General features: G+C 40.6%; 2 protein-coding genes across 2 annotated transcripts; both read left to right on the forward strand.

Moving 5' to 3' along the window:
- Positions 1-1,423: 1,423 nt before the first annotated feature.
- On the forward strand, positions 1,424-4,174 carry star (steroidogenic acute regulatory protein). The gene is made up of 7 exons (XM_084551246.1): positions 1,424-1,762; positions 1,994-2,101; positions 2,670-2,797; positions 2,942-3,100; positions 3,230-3,414; positions 3,569-3,662; positions 3,805-4,174. The coding sequence occupies exons 1-7, from the start codon at positions 1,699-1,701 to the stop codon at positions 3,922-3,924; spliced, it is 858 nt and encodes a 285-aa protein (XP_084407372.1). The 5' UTR covers positions 1,424-1,698; the 3' UTR covers positions 3,925-4,174.
- A 2,637-nt stretch (positions 4,175-6,811) lies between these two features.
- On the forward strand, positions 6,812-17,165 carry elmod3 (ELMO/CED-12 domain containing 3). Its single transcript, XM_084551440.1, has 13 exons — positions 6,812-6,862; positions 8,059-8,836; positions 9,552-9,623; positions 9,712-9,786; positions 9,875-9,944; positions 10,273-10,341; positions 10,460-10,548; positions 10,741-10,864; positions 11,000-11,122; positions 11,271-11,401; positions 11,752-11,828; positions 11,940-12,067; positions 12,619-17,165. Exons 2-13 carry the CDS (start codon positions 8,801-8,803, stop codon positions 12,867-12,869), a joined length of 1,245 nt encoding a protein of 414 aa, XP_084407566.1. The 5' UTR covers positions 6,812-6,862; positions 8,059-8,800; the 3' UTR covers positions 12,870-17,165.
- Positions 17,166-17,666: the final 501 nt, after the last annotated feature.

Below are 17,666 nucleotides of genomic sequence, written 5' to 3' on the forward strand. Positions count from 1 at the left end.
TTCTTGGATGAAGTAAGCAAGGTTCAAAAAACATGTTTGTGGCTTGATAAAACATGTATTAACGGATCTGCCCTGTGATGACTAACCAAGCCTTTCGGAAAAACTTCCAAAAAGAGCTTGAACCCACCGACAGAAAGGTTCTCATAGTTTAACTGTCTGTATTATGAAATGTGATGACTGACAAGTCTAACTATAGAAAAATGGACAAGAGCTCTGCTGGATGTGTATTAGTTCCTCTTAGTAACTCTTTTTAACTTTTATCTATACAAGGTCAGTTTATGGAGCATGCTGCACGCTTGTTTACTTCTTCACATCCTGTTTTCTGTATTAAGTGTGTTTTTTATTTATTTTTTGAGTATCAGCACAACTGCTACCACGCCAAAAAAAAAATCCATTCTCTACAATAAAGTGTCTATTAATGTTCATATTTCATATATGTACTTAAACAAACCATCTTACCTCTGTCTTCCTGTTACCGCCTGTTTCTTAACAGTAAAACTGTCCAAATATGTATTGTCTATAACCTCAAGGTTACATTTTGTTCATGACTGTAACTCACATGCAAGATTCCTATTAAACATTTGTGTTTTATTAAATGCGGTTGCAAAATCAGAATTTTTTTTCCTTTACACTGCTTTCTTAAATAATTTTTCATGTCTTTTGACCTACTTAAAATATTAAAGAGTCACAAGTATTACACACAATAAGGAAAAAGTTTAACATGGATTATGTTATGAACATAAAAATACTCTTTTCTCTTTGTCAACAAGTAATTCATTGACAAAAAGTGCACAGTGATGTCTATGGCCCTACAGGGTGACATTACATAGTTTGATGAGACATTTTATAAAGAAGCACAAATCCAAATGAACTTAAATGAACTCAAAGAAATGCCAACATCCGTCACTTATATAAAACTCCATTGTATTCAACATGCATTTTCTTCTTGGGCTAACTTTGTGAATCAAAGATATGTTCTTCAGCAATTTTCAGTAAACTAAGTCCTTAAGTTTCACTGTGATAAAACATTGTTTTTTAAGTTCTTAAAGAGAGCCCAGTCTCTCACTGAACCCAAACTGAACACTAGGATTTAATGACTGTTCATTTAAACTAGGCTCATTCTGAGATATAAGTCATAATGGAGAAGAAACAAGCCAAACTGAACGGAAAACTCTTGCCCTCAAATTCCTTTGAGTGTTTAGGCTGTAATGGACCATGAAGGGATGGATGAGTCACTCAGGGTCTCTCCCACTGACCTCTCTGACCGCTCTCATCACGTAGAGGCTGTTTCTCTTCATGCCACCCTTTGGTATGAGATTGTTTGTGTGTTTGTGTGTGTGTTTGGCTGAGTAATGTAGTGGGCCCGGGCACTGGACGTTATCTCACTCAGTGTTTGTGAGAGAAACGCTCGTCGTGTCCGTGAAACAACCTTGGTGACATGGCCGTCAGAATAGTGAGGTGATGTGTGTTTATCTATGTGGTGATAGCGGGGTGACCTTGTGGGCAGCGCTCTTATATATATGGTCACTTTCAAGCATCTGCAGACAGAATCCCAAAAACCTCTACAGCACTGACAGCCATTCATCCACTCCTTTTCAGAGCATTTGCAGCTCAGGCAGAATTTAAATTGTGATTAACTTGCTTTTGCAGTTTTTCTTTAGTTCTCTTAAAGCTCCTAGAAACTCCTCTAACAACAAAATGTTGCCTGCAACTTTTAAACTGTGTGCTGGCATCTCCTATCGGCACATGAGGAACATGACAGGTGAGTGAGCAGTCAAGTCGAACATTCAGCACTGTTGCACTGACCTAGTTCTCCCTGTTTTACTTTATGCTAATCTGCACAATTTCCCATCTGAGTTCTGCTTTCAGGATCAGGTGGTTGAGTGAATGGAAGAGAATAACAGCCAAGTGTTTACTTGTCATGTCCCTTTGTCCTTCCTTCATACAGCATGTTAAATGCAGTAATTGTGTAATTTCTGTTTCTGTTTTCCAGGAATCAGAAAAAATGCCATGGTGGCCATTCATCATGAGCTGAAAAGACTGGCAGGTCCAGGCCCCAGTAACTGGATCAGCCAAGTCCGCAGACGAAGCTCCCTTCTCAGTGAGTTGATTATTTGACTCTGTATAATGTAGTGTGTAACAGTGACAGTCTATTTGACCTTGTTTTTGACCAGAGGGAATGATAGGGTTTTTGGAAACTGCTGCATGATGGGAGTAGGTGAAAGGAGCGGTGAAGAGTCCTTAGTAATTGAGAAATTTCTTCCTATTGTGTAAGTGTGATGGTCTGAGAGTTGGATTTTGACATGTGAGTCATGATTCTTGCTTTTCACTTAAAGTAGTTTTCACCAGTGAGGATTGATTTAAATGAGTGAAAGGTATACCGCTGTTAAAATGTCTTGTCTACTGTTAAAACCTGTCAGTCTCCTCAGGAGAAACATGTGGGGCCTTTGGGCCTCCTTGTAGAGCCCTTGTGCATATTGTATGAAGGACAGGTGGTGGACAGACTCAGTGCCCAGATACTTAAAGATCTTGACCTGTTCTACCACCTGGCCCTGATAAACGTGATGAGGGCATGTTTAATACTTTCATTTCATCATAGAAATACAGCAACAGAAATAACTGTGGAATATTTACAGTCACTATTTTCTTACTTGCAACTCTGTTTTAAGGTTCTCGGATCGAAGAAAAGGGCTACAATGAGGAAGAGATGTCATATGTGAAGCAGGGTGAGGATGCACTGCAGAAGGCCATCAGCATCCTCAGCGAGCAGGACGGATGGACCGTTGAAACTGTAGCTGTAAGTGTCGAAGTTGGGAATGAACCCACAGAGCAGAATCACAGCTCACTGCTGAATTAAGTCATGTAAACATTTGTTACTGCACATATGCAGGGCTAATGGCCCAGTTGAATACTTCCTGTAACTGTTTCCACCTCTTTACAGGCGAACGGAGATAAGGTCCTGAGTAAGGTGTTGCCTGACGTAGGGAAGGTGTTCAAGCTGGAAGTGATGTTGGAGCAACATCCTGACAATCTTTACGAAGAGCTGGTGGGGAATATGGAGCAGATGGGCGAGTGGAACCCTAATGTCAAGCAGGTCAAGGTAAGAGAGTAGCTCCAGCACCAGTTGGAAAATTATTATTACTGCATTTATGGTTGTGGGATTTGAACTTTAAAATATCTATCAAAGAGCATTGATATATATATATATTTTTTTGTTGGGATGCCCCAGATTCTTCAGAAAATCGGTCAGGACACAATGATTACTCATGAGGTATCTGCAGAGACACCTGGAAATGTGGTTGGACCAAGGGACTTTGTCAGTGTCCGCTGTGCCAAACGCAGAGGCTCCACCTGCTTCCTGGCTGGAATGTCCACTCAGCACCCAAAAATGCCTGAGCAGAAGGGTGTAGTCAGGTCAGTCAAGGGGAGTCACCAGCGGGGTCATGAGTTTGTGTAAAGAGAAATGACTGGGTGCACTTCAGATGTGATTATTTGATTGGAATAGTTTGACTGATAAATTGAATGCAGTTTAAACTGATGTATATTAACCATATCAATCTTTTTGCAGAGCGGAGAATGGGCCTACTTGTATTGTTATGAAGCCCTGTGCTGAAGACCCCAATAAGACCAAGTTTACCTGGTTACTAAGTATAGATCTAAAGGTACAAACTACTGCCATGTCTTTTCTTTTCTACGGTTATCCAACTGATTTTCAGTTAAATTTGTTTAAGAACCAAAAGAAAAACCTGTCCACAGACATCATGTCATCCAATTTAACGCTGGCTTTGTCTTTGTCGTCTGCAGGGCTGGATCCCGAAGACAATCATAAACAGAGTGCTCTCTCAGACGCAGGTGGACTTTGCCAACCACCTCAGGCAGAGAATGGCTAATAATGTTTCTATGGAGATGGCTCATGCCTGCTGACACAAGAAGCCTCTTGAGCTTTGGCACAGTGTGCTCAACGGTGGCAGAAGAGCAACCCCAGCTCATTAGAAAATCATAGAAATCTGCTTGCAGCATAAGGAAGGATGGTGGAGATCAGATAATGTTGTGCTTTTCTGAGATCTTAAGAAAATCCTAATAGAAATGTGAGTTTTTCTTGCCCTCAATAATAGAAAATCTGTTTTAGGATTTAGAATCACTGACATGAATCTGGACCTTGAGTGTTTCTGATTGTAGTCATTTCATTTTGGTCTTTTGAAAACAAGTTTAAAGAAAGGTTGCACTGTTAGTGTTCTGTCACTTGTTAAATGCAGGCGACAAATTAAACCGACTGTCATTTTCATCACTGTTATTATTTAATTACTATGTTTTTCAGATTATAAAATAGCAATTTAAAAGTACTTCAATCTTCCAGTTATAAAAAAGAAGTAGTAGCCTGTTAAAAAACATGGCCAACTTTCACACATTACCATAACACAGGACAAAGTCATCTGCAAAAGGCGCCAAAACGAGCATTCAGTATCTTGCACTCTAAATCAGATTTATGACAATTGTCATCAGTGTAAGCATGTAAACCACTAAATTCTTGAACCAATTAGTGAATTAGGTCAGATTTCATATACCAGAGACACGCTAGATTCTTAACAAACTGAACATTGTTTCCTTTTGATAGCACTCCAATAATTATCCCTCCCTCTGCTGTGAAATCGCACTTGTATTTTCAATGTTTTATTTATTGTTGCTCAGATGCATTGCATTATAGAGACTGCCAAGTGAATAAATGACAGCAGTGCCACTGATATTTATATGTTTTTGCTTATATTGTGCTGTTGGAGAAGCAGAGAGGCATTTTGGAGAATGATTTTGACTGTCCTATCCTGATGCATGAGAACTCAAATAAAATCACTTTCACCATTTTATTGGTCGTTTGCTTCACTACAAAATACTTGGTCACGATACTTCTGTGGAAAAACAGAAATTCCACTCCTAATGGGAAAAAAATACTCAAATAAAACATTAAACTGAACAGAAACCATAAAACTTCTCTAGGAAACAACACGGCAGTTGCACAATTATTCCATTTTGAAAGGGAGGAGATGGATGAATATAAAGGTTGTTTTTAAATCATGACAAATGTAGTTCATAAAAAAATGTCTTCCTGTTCCATGTGGGTTTTCAGACTGACGCTTTGCCAGAATGAGCAGGTGTTTGGCCGTTCAGATGTGCTAGGAGCCCAGCAGCTAGCTGCTTACCGCGAGCCAACAGCACATTCCCCAAGATCAAGTAACAGTGGATTTCATCCCAAACAGGAAATCTGTCCTCCATTACTGCCAGTTGTGTAACATTTTGACTATTTTGCATGGGTTTGTTCGATCCAAAATGTTTTGCAACAGCTCATTTCTTGGACACATAGTGCAGACTATAGGGGGCAGGATTACCTGAGTTGAGTAAAGGTCTCACGTTCTGTCTCACATTAATTGCAATATATTCATCTCCACTCCTTCAGAATTATGTGTCACATCACTGAGGACTGTAGTCTGGGCAATGAGGCAGCCATGTTTCACTTTTCCCAAAGAACTTTTGATAAATTAGGCCAAAGACAAATGCCCACTCCACCGTGTGTTTTAAAGCAAACTTTTTTCCTCCCCTTTTCCTTGAAAGAATGTTCCAGAAGGTAGTAATCGACATCTGCTTGAAATCCCTCAAAATCTGAGCATAAGCAGATGTGACGTGAGTTGTAGACATTCAGAGATCCTGTTCCGTTATTTGTGTAATGAGAGGAGAGGAGAAACTCTGGGCTAGAGGAAAGGGAAAATTATCCTCTGCAGATAAGTTGTGTAATAAGCCCGGGAAGACAAAACAAACTATCTGGCAGCCATTTCGAATCCTTGGCATTTATGAAAGCCTTGATTAATTTATTTTTCTTTTCTTTTCTTTTTTCCTTTTTTTTTTTTCTTTTTTTCTCCAACATCCATCTGGTCGTCCTTGACTGAAATTCATCTCCAAACATCAGCCTTTTTTTCCGAAGGGAGGACATTTAGACACATTCTTGCACCTACAGAAAAAAAGTGAAAACGATCTGGATTGGATAAATCAAAATATAACATATTCTATATAACATACTGTATACAATACAGGCATAACATTAAATCCACTGACAGGAGAAGTAAAGAACCTTGACCCTCTTGTGACAATACAATGTTCTGCTGGAAAACGTTGTTCGTGCGGATGTTACTTAGACATGTACCACCCACCATGACCAAACCAAGCACCCCCACCCCGTAGCAATGACAGTCCTTGATGGGAGCAGCCATCCCCAGCAGGATGCAGCCTGACACAGGCACACACACAAAAACGGTTTAGGAAAAAAACATGAAGGACAGCACAAGGTGTTGACCTGGCCTCCAAATTCACTAGATCTCAAACTGACCAAGGATCCTGTGGGATGCACTGGAACAAGCCTGATCCACTGAGGCCCATCCTCTCAACCCATAGGACCCAAAGGCCCCCACTAACAACGTTCTGTTGCCAGACACCACAGGACACCCTCAGAAGGCCCATGTCCATTCTCTGATGAGTCACAGCCGTTTTGGAGCCACAAGGGAGACATACACAATATTAGGCAGTTGGTCATAATGTTATGCCTGATCAATACATAACATAACATATATACGTATATTTATATTACATATTTTGTGTTTTTTCTTTATTGACTGATTAGGTTCAGAGGAAATACTGAAGCAAAGAATAATATCTGTGTCGATGGAAAATGTGCCCCCCCGTGCGAGAGAAAGCAATGACGTAATGAAGCTAGTGTGGGACAAGAAACCACAATTCCCAGAATGCATTTGAAATTACCGTGGCCACTGGACGGGGGAAGGGAAGCTGAGATTGGAGGGAGAAACAATCAGAAACTGAGGTACTTTTAAAATGCTTCATATCACATTATATTCCCGGACAGGCCACGGCACGCACTGCTTCTGGCGTGTTTAATACACCTTAGCGACTAAATCAGATTTATTCGCATGTCGCTGTCGGATTTGGGGAAAGACTCCATCCCCCGTTACAGTTCAATAGAGCTGCAGCTAGCCCGTTAGTTAGCCTGGCAGCTGGCTTTTCTCGTGTTAGCCAACTAGGTGTCGACTGCTTATTTGCAGGTAAAATTCGTGGCACAAATTGTTCAGGTGTTTGCCGCAAGGTTTGGGTTTCTCGCATGCAATTTGCGTTTCTCGGTTCGAGATGGAAGCGGCGGCTGCGTCTTTGTGCCTGCGGGGTTGCTAGCTGACATATTGCTAGCCTGTCGGTTGCTACAGATAATGGTAGCTAGCTGACGTTAGGCTGTAACTGTAGCTGTCAACGCGTCGACATGTTACTGTACAAAACTGTCATCTGAGAAGGCTGAATTTGTGCTGTGTTATTTTATTTTATTTATGTATTTCCGAGCCTCTACTCTGCAGTGCTGTCTTGCATTTTTACTTGCTGTGATTTAAACAGTGATGGAGGAAGTGTGTAGATACCTTGTTTGAGAAAAGTACCAATATGACGCTGTTAAAAAAAAAAAATTCTCCATTACAAGCAAAAGTAATTCACCGACAATGTACTTTAAGTGAAAGTATGAATACGGTATCTTACACCACTAAATATAGGTATCTGTGGGATAATAATTAAGTGGGCTGCATCTTGGACAATTCGGTTAATAGACATTTTGGGAAGAAAATAATAATTTCCTCCAGTCAGCTCTTGCAAATTCCTCGGATTGCCCACACTCAAGGTTAGACTTTGAAGCAGCAAATAAAACTGTAATTGACTTCAACCATGGTTGTAATTCATTTAGATTAGCTACTTCTTGGGTCCTGGTATTGTGCATGTATGCATTTCAGGGACTCTTGATGGATTTGAGCCATCGTTAACCATTTTTTTTAATGCCTGAGCTTTTCCTGCTATGACACATCAAAATCTCTGTTGGGGGGGGGGGGGAATATATTGTAGCTGCAATTTATTCAGTTTTTCGTGTTTTATGTATCACCATGTAGGTAATAATTGATTTATGCTTTGCTTGTTTGCAGATATTTACTAACCTCGTCAGTTAACCATTGTTTTTGTTGTGCTTTGCAGACACTGTGTGCATATGACAGACTCTGTCCGTTCAAGAATCCTCTCCATGACCCAAATCTCTCCGGACACTTCCAGTTCTTACTTTGAAAGTGTGCTGCTGATCCGTGTGAGGCTGAAGACGTAACGCGACTTGAGTGGAAGTAAATGAAACTGTATCGGTAGCTCTACATGCATACTGGATTTGTCTTTGAGTGCCAAAGTGATGAAGTGTCTTGGACGAGGAGAGCCGAGCCCTGAAAAGCAATGTCATTATCCAGCCTCTGTGTACCTCTGGTGGGGTTGAGGAGCTGGGCAGATCTGGGGAGAGGAGGAAGGAGGCAGGTTTCCAGGAAACTTGTGCATTGATGGATAGCATTTTCCTCCTGTCAGCTCTTGTAGACTGATACCTGTGCATTAACATCAATGCCCATGCTCAAGGTTAGACTTTGGAGTAGCTAATAAAACCAGACTGCCATCAAAAAACCACACAGTTATCACTGTTAAAAGGAGAATATGATGTGCACAACGTGGATTTCTTCTGCCACGGACACAGTTTGGTGAAATCAAGCTGGTGACTCTGGACATTCAGATCTGTATTGTACATCAAAAGACAAGCATAAAAACTTGCAGTCAATATAAGTGTGTGCTACAGAAACCATGGTGGTCCTTGCATCAACTCCTAAAACCATCTCAGTTCAGGACTTCAGCAGCCTATAGAGGCCAGGATCAGGAACACGCTTGGAAGCCGACACGCTCACATGCGATGGAAGAAGACATTGATATTGCATCCCACATTGAGGTAACATTATTTCACCTGTGGTTTAATTGCATTGCAGTGTTTGGGTTTACGGTAACTTGGCAACATTAAAACAGAGCAGCATTTGCCGTGTTGGGCAACAAGACGGAAGTTTGTGCCATCTGACATTGTTGACCTATTGGTTGTGTTACCCTCAGGGGGTAAATGTTCCTGTTTTGCATTGCATTGTTGTTTATTGTTAAACAACTAACAGCTCATTTGTTTAAGCAGTTCCATCACATGTGGTTAACATAAAGCCTGAGGTCAACGGTTCTCTCTCTGATTTAGCTGTAATCCTCGATCTGGCTTGCTTGGCGTGTTGCTGTTGTGGCAGCTGACAGGGCATTTCCCTTATCCCCAGCTTGCTTTTCTACCCATAACATTACCTCTTAACTCTCTGGTCTATAACCTTGTGCTTATAACCTTATTGCTTTATTTGTAAATGGTAAACATACCCTTAAATTGTATGTATATTCTTAGCACAGAGAAGAAGAGGCAAGTGAGCAACTTCTAAAACATCTCTGAGATTCAGTTTAGCGTGTTGCACTTAATATTTTTAATAAGTTTTCTATTAATTTTCAGGAAGGCCATGAATTGAAAAACTCAATAAACCGAAGCATGAGGTGATAATGAGTTACCTCTGTTGAACGTAGTGAACGTTACAGCATTTATTCATTGTGTCTGAAGCATCTGTTCTGTGTTGCTGCCCTTTCCTTAGGGTCTGAATGGTTTGTCCCATGAATGTAAACCTTTAGAGGAGATCACCAATGGGCACTCCAACCATAAACCTGTGAGTACAGCTCCAAAATAATTTCTCAATGTAATTACTGGTTGTCCTTTCTCATTTAGAAATTGTCTAAACAAACGTTTCTTTGTAGGTCATGAATGGACTGGTTATTGGTCATAATGTCAGAGACCACACCAATGGCAGTGCACCTCTCAGATCCCTGCCAGTAATTAAATCCTAATCTTAATATCTCCTTTTAAAATGTTATGTCTCTAACTGATTGTTATCTAATCCATTATTTGTTAATTGTCCAGATTTCAGCATTGAAGCAAAATGGTCTTCTGCAGACTCTGGCAGCTGGAGGGGACCAGCCCAGACCTGCAGGTAACACATACAACCTCTCTTTCATCTCATCCTCTTCCCACAGGAATGTGTGTATCTTAGATACCAAGCATCTGTTCCAGGTTAAACCTCACCCAGGAGCTAAGGTTGCCTGCTTGGAGAAAGCACAGTGTCTCAGAGGCACTCTGGAGGATGCAGGTCTGTTAGATAGAAGGGATTTATGACTGAGAATTAACTGGATGGATGTCACCTTTGCAATATAGCTCATTGGCTGAGTGGAGGCTCATCTTGTTTGAGTGCTATGTTGAAATTTGTGTCTATGTGAATTGAGTTGGTTGTCTTAGCTCACCCCTGCTATTCTCTTTTACAGAAGAAAAGGAAAATGCGGAGTTGGAAAAGGCCAGGGAGGAATGGGAAGCTCTGGAGAACATCCAACCAGGTAGGACACATCCTCCTGATTCACGTGTTTTCATCAGGATGACAATCCTTTAGTTGATTTGTTTTTTGTTTCCAAGTTCATTTTCTAAAATAACACATTTTGTATAATTCACTCCCAGCTCTATCTGAGGATTCAAACCCGACCCCACTCATCTCCTTCAATGAAGCTCTGCAGTACTTTCAGACTACAGACCTTGGGGACTTACTGGTAAGGAATGCAACACCCACAACAGCAAATTAAAACATCAGAGAAGAATAAATCAAAAGCAACGCAAAGAAAACATTTATCTCCACCCACACCTGAACAGTGAAAATACAAGAATTAAGTTTGTAGATTAAGTTTTTTACTGATATCTCTGACAGTAGTTTTAATTGATATTTTTGATCTTGTCCTCTGTAGAAGAACATCCAGCCAACCATTCGCAGGACCGGTCTGGCCGCAATCACACATTTCCTCTTTGGACCTCCACGGCTACACAGGGAACTCCTGGAGGAGAGGGATCTTGTCTTTGCCATTGCACAGTGTGAGTGCGCATGTGCCGGATCTGTTAGTGTAATCATCCCACATTGTGTAAAGCCCATGAGTCTCCCTATGAAAACACTGAGTTTCTCTTTTGCATATTTGTGTGTGTCTTTGCATATTTGTGTGCCTTCTGTAGGCCCCGTGGACAACAGCCAAACAGTTCACATGCGTGTCCTCCAGACCATTTATAAGAGGTTGATCGGCAGCAGGCTGGACTGTCCTCGCTTTGGTGCACACTGGGAAAACATTGGCTTTCAGGGTAAGACACCAATACGCCAATCTGCTGTGTGTTCAAGTTACATCACCTTGAAAGCATTGGCAAAAGTCACTGTTTAGCCTCTTTATCCAAAATTGTAGACAGCACTCTTAGTCTTAGTCTTTGTGTTGATTTGTCTTCTGTGCTGCAGGTACAGACCCAGCCACTGACCTGCGTGGTACTGGCTTCCTGGGACTGATGCATACTCTGTACTTTGTGATGGACCCAGAGACTCTACCACTGGCTAGAGATATCTACAAGCTATCACAACACCCTACACAGGTATGGCCTGGTCATAAAATACAGCCCTATTTGGCAGTTTCCTCAGTCAAGAGTCGGCAAATGTCCGCAGGCATTCGTGTGATTTATTTAAGTGTTTAATGTTTATATTGGACTTCTGATCAGGAATCAGATTTTACTAATCCTTCAGAGGGATACTAAAACTCTTTCCCCAGTTGTGCTGCTTTGTAGCTGACCCTGACCTTCAGTCTCCGTGCAGAGGGACTCAGAGAAAAGGAGAATTTTCCCTGTGGGATCAATAAATTCTGCTACAAGACGAGCATCAAGGCTTCTTTTAGCAGTTATTCCTTGTGGATAGACAGTAAATTTCCTTGTGTATTTCTCTGGTTTAGAACTTTCCGTTCAGTGTGATGTCAATCAACATGACCCGCATCGCTCTGCAAGTACTCAGAGAGGAGGCCTTGTCTAAGTGAGTCATTTCCCTCAGTTTTTGCTTTACCGCATCTTCAAGGGTGCGTACATGGCGTGGCTTGCTGTATCTCTTCACCCCAACAGTCGTTTCTGTCTTTGTTCGTACCAGGGAGTGCAATCGTCGTCAACAAGTGGTCGGTGTGCTGAATGAGTTCTACGTTGCCACGTATCTGCACCTGTACCAACTGTGGAAGACACAGCAGAAGACCATTGCTGACTCTGGCTTTGTCCTAAAAGGTTAAGAAAATGACTGTTACTGTTAGCACTTTAAAATCATGCTTACTAGGTTTGTTTCATTTGTAATGAGATCTACCTTCTTTTTTTTTTCTTTTTTTTGTCCCTTAAATTGAAGCTACAGCTAGCAGCCAGTTATAGCAGCAGGCTATCTTAGTTTAACACGAAAACTGTAAACTTGGCAAAATGGCTAAACTTAGTCCTCCTCGCAAAATCTGCCTAAAGAGTAGACAAGGAGTCCAGTAAGACTGCAACTATCATTGTTACACTTGTCTTTGTGTACGTGTTAAACTGATTTTTAGAGCTTTAGAGGGGCTGATTATCTCACCATTTCACAGAAGCACGCTAGCTGTTTCCCTCAGTTTCCAGTTGTTCTACTAAGCTCAGTTGCCATCTTAGGACAAAAGATGTTAGTGGTATCAGCTGACTAATCGAACTAAAATGTCAAGCTCCTCTTTTAAAACACGATTTCTGTGTCTTTTCATGGAACTCAGTTAAACACAGATTGTCATCCCAGTATGAGTCCTATAATTTCTGTGTTTTGTAACCATCAGAAGTGGAGCTGTTTGCCAAAAAGAACCCCAAGCAGATGCTGCGCCGACTAGAGGTCTTCCTGAAAGAGAGGCGGGCAGGTGGAATCCCCCGTGGGACGTCGCCAGACCCTCAGGCCCAGCAGCCCTCTCCCAGCCTGGGCGAGCGAGGAGCCAGATCTGGGATTGGACAGGGAAGCAAGGGAAAGGAGATGCACTTCACAGGAGTGTGTGATCTACCGCCAGACATGGAGGGAGAGGCCAGACTCATCTAAGCTAGACTCTGTGTGAGAGTATGTGTGTGTGTGTGTATGAGTGTGTGTGTGAGCGAGAGCAATCCTGTCTGTGAGTTTATCTATTACTGTATGTGCAAGTGGCTTATTCAGAGATAGAAGAAGAGCCCCACCACACCCTGATCTAGGACCTGCTATCTGAACCTAACACTTCCACTACTTCCACTGATGCTGGGGTGCTGCACTTTGATCAGATTTAACTTGTGGATCTTTCAGAGTTATATTTGATTTTTCCTATTAATTTATTTTTTTTAAACAGGGGGACATAGAACAATGGAGAATAAAGAGGACAGAAACACAAGATGTCACAAAAAACAAAAGGAAGTGGATAGTTGCACTTTTCTGTGGATTTTGTAGCCAAATCGATAGCTGCCAAATTCTTGTGGTTCAAATCTACCCGTCTAGAAATCCAAAATCTCAGGATCTCTCAGCCAGGGTATGTAAGCATTGCAGAGGGGGGAGCATGGCACAGAGCATTAGTTTTTTTTTAGTTTTTTTTTTTAATGCTTGGTCGTTCTCTCTTCCTCCAAGATACAGCTCGATCATGTGCAATGCAACCTAATGGCAGCATTGATAGGTATTTATTAAACGCTCTGACAACTTTATAGTGAGTAGAGGGAAAATGAACAGTTTGAAACTCTGCTACAGAGCAAACTAAAGCAGGTTTTCTATCGACATGATTGTGGAGAAGAAAAGAAAACAGAGCTTATGAAAACTTTTAGGCAGGGAGCAAAACTTGCTACTACTCACTGTTCTTAAAGAACTACACAGCTGGCTTTGGATGCAGCTTGCTTTGAAGGTCTGATCACTTTGCGTTCTCTGTTAAGAGTGTGAATGAAATATGTGAACAATATACAGGAATGGACACTCAGTCCAGATGTGTGGAAGTGTAGCCAGTTGTTAGTGTAGAGCTGGGGTCTGATAGTCTAGGTCCAGAGCTCCCACTCAGTATGGGCGGGATATATTTTAAATAACTTTTAAAATAGAACTATTTGAGTCCTTTCTTAAGGGACAGCTGTCCCTTTAATCCTAACTTCACAGTTATGTGTAAAAGCACTTGTTTTCAAATTGATGGTTTATTGACCGTTAGAAGGATTTAAAGAATTCCAACAGAACATCTGAGAGTCTTCTGACTTCTCAACTTTACAAGTCAAGTTAAAGCAAAGGAGACACTTTCTAACAGAGTCTGTGTGCTTGGCTGTGTCCCAGCTGAAGCCGATGGTCTGGTATGAGCTTTCTCTACATTCCGTTATAAAGCATGTGATTGTAATTTTATTTGACCAGTTAAAAATTTATTCCAGTGTGTGTGTGTTTGTGTGTTTGCAGCCTCGAGTGTGTGTGTGTGCGTGTGTGGTAAAATAAATGAGCTGATATTGATGAAGGGTGCCTCTCCTCGGAGACGTATGGTACAGTATGCAATCCCAGCTCTTACTCTACGATAATCAAAACGCCAGTGCTGTGTGATGATAGAAATCGTTCCTAACTTCAGGGTTTGTGCACTTGTGCAAGCGAATGTGTGTGTGTGTGTGTGTTTCATATGACAGGAACTGACTACAGATGGGGTGCTTTCCTCTGCGCACAATATGCCAGCTTTACTAAGTACTTGATCCATCAAGCTGCAAAGACGGTACTTTTATCATTTAAAAATGGTACATAACATTATTGAGGACGATCTATATCCTAAAACAAACACATTGTTTGGTTTGCTCTTTTGAAAACCAGATGTTAGTTGTGGACGCAGCTGGTTTCGGCGGCTCTGTGGCCTGGAATGGGTAGAGCTCCTCAGCAAAGCTGGTTCCTGCTTTGTGCTAATGTGAAACCATCTCCCATCGTTGTAGTCTCAATCTGTAGCATGTTCAGGTAGCACTAGTACTGTAGCATCCTATAGCCTCCTCCTCCTCCTCCTCCTCCTCTTCGTAAAGCTTGTTGATGTCATGTCTCAGTTACAGTCTGTAGTGTTGATGAGTGCGCAAACTGTTACTACTATAGCACATACATAACATATTTTTATTCAGCCTCCTCCAGTAGATCCATATTTAGGTGGCACAGTGTATGTCTTGGAGAGAAGTGGGATAGGCTTGACGCATAATTGAGCTCAAAATTGTCTTCTAAGAAGGTGATAGTAAATTCGGTGCCTGCATCCAGTGGGGTAGAGTGCTGGTTTGTCCTCTCTATTTTTTTTTCCATCTTTCATTTGAGCCATCGTGCCACAGTAGACATCCCCCATGCGTGTAACGCGTTAAGCAGCGTTGGCCCCTGAAACATGCCAGCCTAATGAATAAATGAATACACACCGTTAAATACACAGGGCATGTACATTTTCGATGTCAGCATCTACTCAGTCGTTCTCCATCCTCCACCGTATAAATTCATAAATGAGCTGATGTAGTTCTGCCAATTGTTTGCAAGTCTTTTGATTGGTCAGGAAAATTTGCACTGTTGTAGATATTTGATAGTGTGTGTGTGTGTGTGTGTGTGTGTGTGTGACGTATGCAAGAGGAAACAGGCCATTTCCAATAGCCATATTGTGATGTTCATTATCGCCTGCATCGTGAAACAGGCTCCATGAAGTCAGATTCACCTCCGCGCTCTAAAAAAATAAAAATAAAAATTGCACCACCGATATTATCCCATGTTTAATTTTAGTACACTTCAAACTGAGGAGCAGTACAGTGTATGTAAATCAGGAAGTTTGTATATAGAGAATTAATGATTGTAACTGTATGATTGTCTGTAGGGCATTATACTAAAACACATTGCTTACCTCAAGACTTGAGACAAATCTCTCCTTTCTCTCTCCTGATGTTTGCCTGGCCTCTCAGTCAGACTCTTTTTATGTTTCCTTGTACCTAGGCCTTCTCTCATTCCAATTGGAGATGTTAATTAATTATATTCAGCACCTGAAGCACTACGTAATAGCAAACTAACACAAAAGCTGGTCAATGTTATATGTATTCTATTTAAAGACACATTTATAGACACTATATAGGCCCACATACGCTCTGGCGCACATCTGCAGATTAAAAATAAAATCCTTTTTAAATCAATTTATGATTGGCCGATGTTTGCCATGTTGAAATAAGCTGGTTTTCTTGTGGCTTCAGTGATAGTACAGTATACTTTTGCTGTGATTAAGTGTTCGATGTCAGAAAAACACTCTGAAACGATCCTGTCTTTACAGCTCCAGTCACAAACAAATTGTTTAATATATGATTGTGAAGATATAGGCTTGACTAGCAGTTATAATACTGTGTATGCTTTGACCTTGGTATATATTAAAAGTATCCAAACAAGGCCTGATTTATCCTCTCATATTACCAAAAGTTATATTTTCAGCAGTCGTAATAAATCATATTCTTATGTGTTGATCATCGTTTGGAGTCTCCTCAGTTGAGAAACCAGAACCAAGAGAAAAAAAATAAATAAATAAATAAAGAAGAAAAAATAAACGGGTTCTTGCAGGATGTCGGATGCTCTGAGAGGTGTGGTCTGAAGTTCTGCTTCCCACAGCAGCAGCTCGGCAAATACAATCACTTCTCAATATCCTGCGCTTTATATGAAGGTGTTTTACTGTTGCGGTCGTCGTCATGTCCTTCAGAGCATTTTATGACTGTACCTTGATTGTAGAAGCCCTATTTTATACTGAGAGTTATTTCAGAATACAGTATGTGCTGTTTTACATTAAATGTATTGTATGGAGAAAGCTAAATAAATGCTGTTTAAAAACTACAACGTTCTCCTTGGCATTCTGTCTGATAAATAACTGTGCTCTGATGTCCCACACGTATGTAACAACTGTATATGCATGGCTCAGATCAATATACTAACTCATGGACATCCATCAAAGAGTTATTTGGCTTCTTTTTGACAATTAAACGTCTTAAACAGAGTCAAATATGGTTTTACTTGGCTTTCTCGCCACCATCTGCAATTGGTTTCAGGATTTTTGGTATGTTTTTTAATCTAGGCGCCAGATATACTGTTATGTATTTTAAAAGCACAAAAGAAAAATAGTTGGAACGTTTGCTAATAAATTTTCTTTTGAGTCATTGTGAGCAGACCAGTTTTTTGTTTGTTTTTCTAATTTATTGCTAAAACACACTAGGAGAGGTCAATTCCCATACGCTATATGGGCATCAGTAAACATTCATGAAATACATATGTATATTATTGATGCAGTGCATGTAAAATAGAATAGAACAGCAGCAGCTTGCAACAAACAATGTTTATAAGATATTTAACATGAGCTCATATCTGCAAGTAAGGACTAGCTTATAATATGGTTGCAGTTCTGGCAAGACTTTTACCAGGACTTGTTTTAAATTGTAAAATGAGTGACTTAAAAATCAGTGACTTCTACAGGGTTTATTCCTTTAATTGAAAATGCAGTTTAAACAAAGGAAGTCTTAAAGCGTCTAATTCTGCGGTTTCCTTTCCTGATACATTTGGGATGTTAACAGCAGCATGTTGTAGTCGAGGCATGAAATTGTGTATTATATATTTTAAAAAAATTGATAAAGCAGACAATAATGCTTTTTCTTTTTTTTTTAAGAATTTTTAGAATTACTTTGCAGATTGGAAATGGGTCACACCAACACTGTGAAGCTTAGCTTTTCTGTAATTCAGCCACTAGAGTGCAGACTTTCATTGTGTCTACTGGTGCAGCATACCTCATTCACATGGAGTCGTATGTGTAACACTACAAAATACTAACAAATCTTTTATTTATTTCTTTCTTGGTCATTTCATTTTGAAAACGGTGCCCGCTGACTCCAGAGA

The sequence above is a fragment of the Chelon labrosus genome (assembly GCF_963514085.1).
Source record: "Chelon labrosus genome assembly, chromosome: 9".
NCBI lineage: Eukaryota > Metazoa > Chordata > Actinopteri > Mugiliformes > Mugilidae > Chelon > Chelon labrosus.